The sequence below is a fragment of the Dipodomys merriami genome, unplaced genomic scaffold, assembly GCF_024711535.1.
Source record: "Dipodomys merriami isolate MVZ:Mamm:240054 unplaced genomic scaffold, mDipMer1.0.p SCAF_9, whole genome shotgun sequence".
Classification (NCBI taxonomy): domain Eukaryota; kingdom Metazoa; phylum Chordata; class Mammalia; order Rodentia; family Heteromyidae; genus Dipodomys; species Dipodomys merriami.
This window is the reverse complement of record NW_027206512.1, coordinates 37,383,158-37,395,219: the sequence shown is the minus strand read 5'-3', so window position 1 is coordinate 37,395,219 and position 12,062 is coordinate 37,383,158. Positions and strand designations below refer to the sequence as shown.

Sequence of the window (12,062 nt, the reverse complement as noted above, 5' to 3'; positions counted from 1 at the left end):
AATCTCATTTATTAGGGCTGTGTAGTGTTCTATTGTATGTACCATCCTTTGTTGATTTTTTTTCTTGATGGACATCCAGGTTGTTTCTAACTTTTTTTTTGGTATTGTAAGCATGGCTTATTATAAATATTCATTCCCATGTACCTTTAAGCTCTAAAATTCACAGAAAATGTGTTATGACCTTATAGCAATTCATCATTTTAATGAGTTAAATGTAGACAAATGTGAAGAAATTCTTTCACTGAAATAAGAATTTTGGTAGAGAGGTAGAAAAGCTAATTCTCTGGAAGGCTCATTGTTCACTATTCTCCTAAATTCCCATTAAAATGATTTCTCAGGCACCAGCCAAAGAGTTCTCTGCTGCTATCTGGCCTTTCAGATTTGGATATGACAATGAAGGATGGTGTAGTCTAGAAAGATCAGCTCAGCTGCTCAGTGAGACAGGTAAGTCTTTCTAGAATTTGTTCTAAGCAAGATCATAGGAGAAGGGATTACCAGATAATATACTTTGGAGGCTTTGATGGGTAGAACCACATCTGTCTTTTTTCCCTCTCCCCCCCCCCCCCACATCTGTCTTTAAGAGCAATTAATCCAGTTGCTTCTGAAGAAAACTTAGTGCTGGGTATCTGCAGGAGACGAGTCAGGCCCTTGTTGGAGCTGCTCCTGCTGGCATCTGGTCACCTGGTCACTGCTGGGACCAGGCAATCTCTGGATTAAAATGGCCAAAAGTATGGAACAGACAAAACATGGGCTGTAGTCTTTGTTCGCATTCCAATCAGGGGGGCAACTCTCCCCATCCACAGAGGCTGGGTACTTCTTCCTCATGAAACCATTAGACCAGCCTCCCTTCCATCTGCCCAAGATTGTCCCATGTATAAAAGAAGATAATAATGAAGCAATCAACATGTCACAAAGATCTAACTGTTCCCACCAATACATCAGCTGTAAGGTTTTCAGGTAAGGCCTGGGAAGACTTCATGGAGCATCAAAGAGGAAAATGAGACTGGCTACAAAAAGAAAAAAAAAAAGGACATTTAATTGAGGTAGATAAATGGAAGCTATCCTACCCAGTTTTGTCCCTTCCATACTGCACCTGACTTTAGGGGCCAAAAAGATAGTTTCTTGTGAAGTCATGCCTTTGCTTCTGGAATTGTAAGCATTCCCAATATTGAGCTCACCTGTTTCCCTTGTGAAGCGAGCATCCTTTTAGGTACCTACCACCCTAGGGCGCTCATCACTGCACCGCTGAGCACACCTCAGTTTTGTACTTGCTGATGCTGCTGGAAAATAAATTTTGAATGTTTCCCCACCAAAAAAAAGGTCAAAAGTTAGGATGATTTGTGAAGAAACTTGGTTTTAAGAGTCCCAGGACCAACTTTGTTTTTGTACCCTAAGATACTCATCTTTGTATAAAGCATCCTTTCAAACATCAGAGAATTTGCTTCTTGCTGCATGGAGTTTGCAGCAGGATAATTGAGGGCTACACCGTTCCTGGTGATGGCATTGCTCTTGTAGAAATTCCTGAGTTTCTTTAGGAACTAATGCCACAAACATTTTCTCTGGCCCTTGGTCCTTTTTATATCTTGATTGTAAGCCTCTTGATTATAAGCATCAGGCCAAAGTCTAAAGAAGTCAATAAATTTACTTCCAGTGGACAGAGCTGTTCACCTTGGAATAAAACGCTACTCTGTGCCTTTTTATTGTTAGAAACAATACATGTTGGAATAAATTAGGTCTTTGTAAAAGACATTGATACTACTTGAAAATGGGGGTGAGGAAGATGCTCAAATATGCTTTCATTCTTCCCAATATTTGCTCAAGGTGTTCTATGTTTTAATTGCATTCCAAACACAGGAAACTTGCCTTTAGAGCTCAGATTTGAACCACTTCCCTGTTGTGACTTATAAAGGAGTTACTTTGTTTGAGGTTTATGAGTAAAGGGAAAAAGGTTAAGGATGAGAATAAAGGAAGGGCTTGGCTTAACCACCTGCCTTCCAAGCACAGGGCCCCAAGTTGGAACTCCAGTACTGTCTAAAGAAAAAAGGTAAGGGAAATAAAATAAAATTTCCAGTTACACATCTCAATTCTGTGTGTTTAATTAAGGTCTGGTGTTAGTATTACCTCTTTGGGGTTATATGATTGAGAAATGAACTAAAACAAACATGAAAAAGTTCATTTAATACCATACTGGAAATCTGAAGAGTGACACCAGGGTTAAATTCCAATTCTTGTTCTACTTCTTTTAAAGAATGATCAATATGCACATGAGTCATTTAAATATACTAGATTACTGATGTGTTGTCTATTATAGCTTTTCTTTCTATGATCTGTCAGGCATAGTTTGGCAGCACAAAAACACATTCAATAAAAAAATGAGTATATTAAAAAAAATAAGAATAAATATTTGCCAGGTGTGATGATTCACGCCTATAATCCTAACACTTGGGAAAATGAGGAGATAATGAGTTTAAAGCCTGTATGGGCTACAAAGTAAGGTTCTATCTCAATAAAACAACAACAACATTTATTTTATTTTGTCAGTCGTGGGCTTGGACTCAGAGCCTGGATGCTGTCCCTGAGCAGCTCTTTCATTCAAGGCTAGTTCTCTACCGCTTTGAGCCACAGCTCCACTTCTCTGTTTTTCTGCCGTTAATTGGAGATAAGAATCTCACAAAACTTTCCTGGCTTTGAACCACAATCCTCAGATCTCAGGCTCCTCAGTAGCTAGGATTACAAGCATGAGCCAACAGCATCCAGCAACAAGTTATTTTCTGCTATTTTCATTTCTGATTTCTTTTTTTTATTAATAAGTTTTTTTTTAGTGTGAAAATACCGTAAAGAGGGGTTACAATTACATGAACAAGGAAATGAGTACATTTCTTATCAAGCATTGTTGCCTCCTCCTTTGTTTTCCTTTACCATCCCTGCCCTCCCAGTCCCAAATTGTAAAGTTCGGGTTTCAACATAGCATCTTGGTACCTCTCATTGTTGCAATGGCTCCACCTGTATCCCTATTTATACAATTTGTTTTTTCCCTTCCCCTCCACAAATTATACCAACATCAAATACAGTGAAAACAGGGGTTATACCATGGGGGAGGGACATACAAAGCAAAAGAAAAATCATCTTATAAATATGTTAGAAACAATAGCAAGAAAGAAAAACCAGTTGAGTCTTTATCTTGGGGTTCATTTCGCCTAACCTCAACTTATCTGACCATTTCTGCTTATCTCAGACATATACTAGTTATTGCAAATAAGGGAAACCATGGGACCTATGTTTCTTTGGGCTTGGCTTACTTCACTTAATATTTTTTTCCCAAGTCTTTCCATTTCCTAACAAATGGGGCAATGTCATTCTTTCTGATGGAGGCATAGAATTCCATTGTGTGTATGTGTGTGTGTGTGTGTGTGTGTGTGTGTGTGTGTGTGTGTGTGTGTATATATATATATATATATATATATATATATATATATACCGCATTTTCTTGATCCATTCATCTACTGAGGGACATCGGGGTTGGTTCCATATCTTAGTTATGGTAAATAATGCTGCAATAAACATAGTTGTGCTGGTAGCTGTAGTATGGTCTTGTTTGTGATCATTCAGGTAAATGCCCAAAAGTGGGATTGCTGGGTCATAGGGGAGCTCTATGTGGAGTCTTTTGAGGAACCTCCATACTGCTTTCCAAAGTGGTTGAACAAGTTATATTCCCACCAACAAGGCAGTAGGATTCCCTTCTGGCCACATCCCCTCTGATTTCTTTTCTTTTCTTTTCCTTCCTTCCTTCCTTTCTTTCTTTCTCTCTCTCTTTCTCTTTCTTTCTCTCTCTCTCTCTTTCTTTCTTTCTTTCTTTCTTTCTTTCTTTCTTTCTTTCTTTCTTTCTTTCTTTCTTTCTTTCTTTCTTTCTTTCTTTCTTTCTTTCTTTCTGTCATGGGGCTTGAACTCTGGGCTTGGGCGCTGTCCTTGAACTCTTCAGCTCAAGATGAGTGCTCTACCACTTGAGCCACAGTGTCACTTCCAGTTTTCTGGTAGTTAATTGGAGATAAGAGTCTCCTGCGAGAGCTGGCTTTGGATCATGATCCTCAGATCTCAGCCTCCCGAGTAGCTAAGATTACGGGTGTGAGTCACTGGTGCCCAACTTTATTTCTGATTTCTACATTTTAAAAATTGTATGTTTTCCCCCTTTTAAATCAGGTGCAGATTTTATAACAATTTTGGAGAGTGATGCTTCTAAGCCCTACATGGGAAACAATGACTTGACCATGTGGCTAGGGGAGAAGCTGGGTTTCTATACAGACTTTGGTCCAAGCACAAGGGATCACACTTGGGGGTGAGTATACCTTGAACCAGGCTTGAGCACGGTCACGAAAGAGTTGGCTCAGGATTGGAGTAGACAGCAGAGATGATCATCTTCATCCTGTCACGGTGTACACTGCATGTGTCTTGAGAAATGGGAAGGTGCTGGGACTATGCATATACCTTAATTTTTAAAGCAGGTTTCCTGTTGCTGGTTATTTCTAATTGAGGTGACAGAAGCAGGCCTATCTGACCTACTGCCGTCCTCAGGGAGCTTAGGATCAAGTGTAAAAAAACAGGAATTCACTTGACCTCCATATGCATAGATTATTTATTCTGGATTCAACTGGCCTCAGATGGAAACTATCTGAGAAAAAATGCCAGGCAAATTCCACAAAGCAAAAGTTGAATTTCCCACACAATGATTATTCCATTAATAGTAGAACCAGTTATGCAGATGTTGGCAGTACATTCCCAATGCTTCATTCTCATGCTCCCAAGCACTTACTAAAACAGACTTAATGGTGTGCTGAGCAATGCAGCAACACATGCTAACTGTGCCGTGCAGTGAGCGGACAGCCCCGTGTTTCTGCCACATTCCTGCTCTGGATGCACTTAGGGAAAGGCTGAGTGTGTCATGGCAATTTCTAATGTGTTTTCTTTGTCCTGGCTGGAGGACATGATGGGGCTCACGTAGTTTCTTCTCATTCCCTTACAGGATTATGGTGCTGTCAAGATACCCAATTGTGAAATCAGAGCATCACCTTCTTCCGTCACCAGAGGGCGAGATTGCACCAGCCATAACCCTGACTGTTAACATCTCAGACAGACTGGTGGACTTTGTTGTGACACATTTTGGGAATCACGAGTGGGTGTCTTTGGTTTACTTAAGATTACAACTACTTAAAGATAATAGTAATAATAGTAATGTAAATTAAAAAATAATATATAAATGCTAAGAAATATTAGCATATAACTTCATTTTTAATGATAATTTTTCTTAGATACTTCTTTTCTTACCTTCAAATGATTGTTTTCCACATTGTAACCATCAGACATAGGAGTCTTTGAGATGCAGGCAGAGATGTGCAGTGAGGGGCTGAGGGAGCCCACAATTACTGGCTTGTGTAGTCTGTCTCTGTGTGGGTGATACACCAAATTCATTTCTGCATGCAATCTTCAATCTGTAAAGAGCAAGTACCATTATTGCCCCATTTTACAGAGGAATAGAAGTGGTAGAGATCAGTTAGGTGACTTGATATGATCTGAGTCACTATTTACTGAGGAATCAGGAAATTAAAATAGCACTTTTAATACATAAATGATTTGGACAATATGGTGTCACTGCTCCTATGGACATGCTAACACATTCCCAAGCAACGCACGGGACATATAAACCTGCCGGCCCTGCCAGCTCCTCCATGAGGGTGGAAAGAATGGGACAGAAAATACTCTTGCTTGGAAATGGATAGATTCCAAGGAAAAGAGAGAGGGAAAGGTTTGAGAGAAGCCATGTCTAGCTAATGCTTCCCAACTGAATCAATTAGGAAAGTGCTCCCTAGTAATAAAGATGGGAAGAGAGACCCGTGATGGTTTTCTAAGTCAATTCCTCTACAGGGAACATGGAGAAATGAAGAAAGAGTTGTATCTCCAAGAACAATCGTTAAGCACTGACTTAGTACTGACCAGTTCCTTACTAATTGCAACCAAGCCACTACGATATGGTAAAAGCAAAACTAAAAGTATACAATTTATACTCTGCAACATGAAACCAGATGTTAGGTTCTATGTGCTACAAAATAAGCACCAAGCTCCTGCCCACCTTAGTGACAGAAGAGGTCACAGGACTATAAAGTGACTAACAGAATATTAGAAAGACAACAATGGCCTGTGTCTTCTAATCAACAATGGCCTGTGTCTGTTACCTTATTGTTTTGGTTACTTCTGTTTTTCTCACACTAATATTGATCTGTGAAAGCATACTGAATATTTTTCCGAAAGAAGATAGAGTATTAGCCATACAAAAACCCATCTAAATCTGAAAAAAAATGTTTATGACTCATACCTCTTTAGAAAAAAAGAGTGAGCTGGAAGACAGGTGCTATTGATGGTCCGTATATATTTTTCTGTTGCTAGACACTGGTTGCCTCTCTGATTCCTGTTTAGCTTTCAATTACCTAGGTAACTAATTCCCTATATTGAATTCACTTGGAAACATCTGGAGCATTTCAGTTTTCTTGGCTGGATCATGTCAAATATGATGTCCTATTTTCTACCAAATGGATTGTAAGTCTCCCAAAAGCTTGAAGTATCTGACTAATTATCCTTTTTATGTCTATAGTAATTAGTGTAATAAAAGCAACATGTCCAAACAGTGCTTACATAGAAGCCAAGGAGGCTTTCAAAAACAAAATGTTCAAGTTGGGTGCTGGTGGCTCACACCTGTAGTCTTAGTTACTTAGGAAGCTGAGATCTGGGGATTTCAAAGCCAGCCCAGGCTGGAAAGTCTGTGAGACTCTTATTTTCAACAAACTACTCAGAAAAAGCTAAGAAGTGGCACGGTGGCTCAGCGGTAGCCTTGAGCAAAAGAAGCTCAGGGCAAGCCCAGGCCCTGAGTTCAAACCCCAGGACCAGCGCGTGCGTGCGTGTGCGCGTGCGCGCACACACACACACACACAGAGTTCAACTGAAGGAGCTGTGTAGATTACGTAAGTCTTGTATGCTCTGTAATTGTTAGGATTTTCCTTCTTACTAGTATTCTGACCTCTTCTGTTTGACAGTTACTTAACTATAATACTGCTTCAATTTCTTCTGATGAACAGTTGAACAAGCACTTTATTTAGAATAGTTAATTTAACTTGAATCCAAATTATTTGTGGAGAAAGACCATGCTGTTCTTACTCAGTAGTCACTCTCAGTTCAAGCACTTTATGCTTTATTTGTTGCATAATAGTAAAACATTTGGCCAGATAAGAATTGCTTTGGGTTGGTACCCTGAAGATATTCTTTGGGAAACTTAGTTACCTAAGAGTTAGTAAAAATGGTTTTACAACTATAATAAAGAGTACATTTTTGCATTTTTTTTAGAGATGACCTTGACAGGAAACTGCAGGCTATCAGTGTTTCAAAACTACTGAGAAATTGTTCGCATCAAGTGGTATTTTTGGGCTATGTCACTTCAGCACCTGGTTCCAGAGATTACATACAGCTCACAGAACATGGCAATGTGAAGGTAACATACTCTTAATAGGATTTCTGGTTGATTAAATAAACTGCCACTTTTTTACACACCCCCACCCCTCCACAGCCTAACAGCATATAATCTGATTATCGACTGCTACATGAAAACCATCACAAAACATATGCTGATTTAAAACATCAGCAATCTGTAGTTTGGACAGGGCTCAGTGTGGTGTTCACCTGACACTGCCATTGTGCACAGATCACAGGCGGTAGGCAGGTGATTTAGGCTTGAGACCATGGCTCCTTTCTCAGGGTATTTGAGCATCCTTCCCTCAGGGTGGCTGGGTTCTAAGAGTGAACATTCCAGAAAATAAAGAAGAACGTGCATTGTTCTGTCTGACCTAGCTCTCTACATCATTTAGTATTGTTGCTCTTTCCGTCACCCAGTATAATCACATTCAACTGGAAAAAAAAACACCCATAAACCTCATCTCTTGTTATGTGGAGTCTCATCGATTCATGAACTATATGGGCATGAGAAGGAAAGTGAGATCGTGTTGTGGTCATGTTCAGGAAGTACAGCCTACCACACTGTAAAAGTTAGTTTAGGATCTGAGAGTAAAATATGATATGAAATGTTACATAAGGAAAATGGCTTGCTCTGAATGAGTCTTTGGCTTTTTGGATCTAAAACAATGGAATTCTTCAGTGTAGCCAGATCTATGCACTGTTTGGAGAAACTGACACAATTTTGTTTTGCTTTTTTAAGAAATCAAATCCTCAAGAAGGCTGGTAAATATACCAAGCATACCAAATACAATCTACTGAGAAACATAATTGTAATATTACTATGCAAATTTCTGGTTCTTTTCATCTTGTTTTTAACTTCATGTCTCAAGATAATAGCTGCAGAGGAGAAAAACAAGCTTATCTATCTTAGGTTTTACTATTTTAACTCTTCTCAGAGTGTAACATTACAAAGACAGGGTTTTCTGCATGTGGCAGAAAATGTAAATGATGGTGGTTTGAGTAAGAGTGTGTGTGTGTGTGTGTGTGTGTGTGTGTGTGTGTGTGTGTGTGTGTGTAAAGGCATTGTTTGTCTGGATTTGGTGCTTTTCAGCCACAGCCTCATTCATCCAGGACTCCACTCTCATGGCCTCTACTGCCAGTGTTCCAGTCATAGAGAATAACAACATTGATGTTCTAATTTGCAAGACAAGGGAAAGGATAACCAAATGGCAAAAGCATATGCAAATTATTTTGAAATGAAAAATTCAGAAAGTTGACCTCCAATTCACTTGCTTACGACTGGATTTTTGTCACCTAGCCATGTTTCACTGTTCACAAAGTCAGCAGGTACAGTATTCGGACCTGATGCTTATAGATCCAGCGAATCTGATCCTTGAAAGAAGAGCCAGTATTGGGGAGATGAGTTAGATTCTGAATTCATGGAGAAGGCAGAAGTAGAGGCTTGATGGATTCTGATTTTTGGCTGCAGTTAGTGGGTTTATGATAGTGACATTTATTATTATTGAGAATACATAAGAACAATTTTGCACAGACAATGAACTCAACTGTGAGCTGAGCCTGAGGTGTAGATGGGACCTTAGTGGAAATTTGCATGTATGGATCTGGAATTCAGGAAGGTAACCTTAATTAGAAATATGGATCAAGGAGTTGCCAGCATATAGGCAAGTATTGAGACCCTGGAAATAGATAATAGTATTTACAAAGTTAAAGAAGTACAAAAAGAAGACCAAAGAGAGTCCCTTCAATTAGTGTGCCATATTGAATACCTGATTCTGGGTACTTTATAAAGAAACGAGGCTTATTTATTTAACTCACATTTGGGGACTAAAAGTCTCAGATCAGTTGGTCTGTCTGTTCAGTCTGTGTCAGACCCCTCACAGCATCAACATGGTGAAGAGCCGAAGGGGAAGCAGCCATGTACAAAACAGGCCAAGGGCATGGTGTAACTTCCCTTTTTAATAACGCGCTCCAGTGAGGTGTAACTCCCTCTGTGAGATCAGCATGAATCCTCTCGGAAGGAGTGACTCCATTCACCTAATCACTTTCCATCAGGCCCTGTCTCTTGAAGGGCCTACATTGAGGACCAGGCTAGCATCCCATGACACTTTGGGGGATGCACTCCAGTGGCATGTAAACCCCGATAAAGGCATGAATGTTGTTATCATGGGAGATGGTAGTGAGGAAAAAGGAGGTAGGTCATCTGGGGAAGGATCTTGAGAAAAGCTGGAGAGTCAGGGAAAATCTGTATAAAAACTTATCATTATGCAACAACTAACCTCAGCCTTACTGTCTTAACATAGTAATAGTTAATAGTCTATGGATCGACTGAGTGGTTTTCTGTTCTCCGGGAGCCGCTTGGACTGTCAGTGGGCGTCCTTGCTATGGCTGGAGAGTGGAGTGTGGTTTCCACTCCTACCTGTCACACGTTGATGCTGGACTTCTGTCTCTACATGGTTTCTCATCATTACTAGCCTAGATGGTGCCTCATTGATCAGCTGTGTGATTTGGGGCTAGTTACTCAACCTTTCTGGGCCTCAGTTTCCTCATGTGAAGTAGAGCTAGTAGTATCTATTGTATTAGTGTTGCTAAAGGATGATATTTCATAATAAAAAGACTGCAAAGTCCTATCAGATTTACATATTGGATTATGTGTGTATGGCTCTATGTATAGAATCAAGATAACAGTATAAAAGATTGTTGGATAAGAATTTTTGCATCTTAATAGGAAGGGCATTCTTACATTTGTGTGTGTGTGTGTGTGTGTGTGTGTGTGTGTGTGTGTGTGTGAGAGAGAGAGAGAGAGAGAGAGAGAGAGAGAGAGAGAGAGAGATGTTTGAACATGGTGTTAGGGAAGAGACATCTTGTTTGAATTTTTACTTAATCCTTGTTTGGTCTCCATTACCATGTTCAAAAGTGCATTTGAGATTGTCAGTAGATTCTGATATTGCTTTCTCTATTAGGGAGTTTATTAGTGTGGAGAGGAATTTTAATCATACATACTTGGGTGAGCAGATTTTTGTGTTTAAGAAATGAGTGCTTAAATTCTGCGGTCTTAAAGTTTTTATAGCATCCTTTAAAAACCTAATAAAATAAATAAACAGTCATACATACACATACCTAAATGACTCAAATTTTTATCTCTTTCCAAGGTAAGCCAGAACAATTCTTCTATGTATTTGCCTTTTTCATCATTAACATCTTTTGACTATTATTAACATTTAAAAATTTAATTTTGGGGGGTTGGGAAGGTGGCTCAGTGGTAGAGCACTTGCCTTGCATGCCTGAGGCCCTGGGTTCGATTCCTCAGCACCACATAAGCAAAAACAAAAAAACCAGAAGTGGCGCTGTGGCTCAAGTGGTAGAGCGCTAGCCTTGAACTGAAGAGGTGAGGGACAGCGCCCAGGCCCAGAGTTCAGGCTCCACGACTGGAACCCCTCCCCCAAAAGTTAAGTTTTTAAGACTTTTACACTTCCATCATATATACACGAGGACACATATGACATAAATAATAACAGAGATTCATTGGCACTCATATACCAATCACTGAGCTGCACCCCCCCAATAAACTCAGAAAAAAATAGTAAGTTGTATATTCTTTTATTGATTTAAAGTTGCATTTAATTAAGTTGTAATAGTGAAACTCAGGATTGGTAAAAAGTCAGGTATATGTTTGCTTGTAGAATATTTAAAAAGAAGACAGTAGATATTTTTCCCATTAGCACAAATAGTTCCATATTTATTGTTTTCCCAATGCAGTACAGAAGAAAACCGTTTCTATTCCCCTTCTCAGATGAGAAATGACCCTGGTTTCAAGCTTTCAGCATGAAAAAGGCTTCTGATTACTCCCCAGATGTGTTTACTTCCGTGATTGAATTGAACAAACACAGCTTGAGCACCTGCAAAACCCAGGCTGCGTGCTAAGTACCAAACAGTCAAAGTGAATTCTGAGTCTCTGTGCTCAAGCAGGGGAAGGGGAAGACATAGAAACTAAACACTGTGGCTCCATGGTATGGCTGGTGGGTGGATTGACTGGTAAGAAGTGCTCCGTTGTTCTCGCGATAAGAAATTTGTTAAGCTGCAGGAGGGTGCAACCTAGAGTGTAAGAGCCCATTTAGCTGTCTCACTCACTCTCCAGACCATCTTCATCTCTGTGTTACTGATGTCTAGTTCAGAGATAGAGGGCCAATGAATGAACAAATAATTTGGAACTTAAAAGATCAGTAGGAGACAAGAGAAAATAGCTTGCATGCAAGCATATTTATCACAATAGCTCACATCTTTTAAAAATAATATTCAGAATAAAGCATTGTTTTGGGAGTACTTAAAACACTCTCTGCTCTGTGATAGGATATTGACAGCACAGATCAAGACAGATGGTGTGAATACATTATGTATCGGGGGCTGATCAGGTAAGTGTGTAAGCTGTGGCTCAGGTGGTAGAGCACCTGTCTTGAACAAAAAGCTGAGGGACAGCATTCAGACCCTAAGCTCAAACTCCAGTATTGGCATACCCATAAAAATTCTTTGCTGCTTGTGGTTTCTTCATTTTT

At 39.7% G+C, this 12,062-nt stretch overlaps 1 protein-coding gene across 3 annotated transcripts in view; it reads left to right on the top strand.

The window, feature by feature from the left end:
• Window positions 1–12,062, top strand: part of Cwh43 (cell wall biogenesis 43 C-terminal homolog) — a 59,168-nt gene that overhangs the window by 42,950 nt on the left and 4,156 nt on the right. For all 3 annotated transcript variants that reach the window (XM_070012447.1, XM_070012446.1, XM_070012449.1), the window contains exons 10-14: window positions 339–444; window positions 4,198–4,333; window positions 5,018–5,167; window positions 7,387–7,531; window positions 11,860–11,921. In XM_070012447.1, the coding sequence (XP_069868548.1) occupies window positions 339–444; window positions 4,198–4,333; window positions 5,018–5,167; window positions 7,387–7,531; window positions 11,860–11,921 (599 nt within the window). The remainder of the gene's footprint in view (window positions 1–338; window positions 445–4,197; window positions 4,334–5,017; window positions 5,168–7,386; window positions 7,532–11,859; window positions 11,922–12,062) is intronic.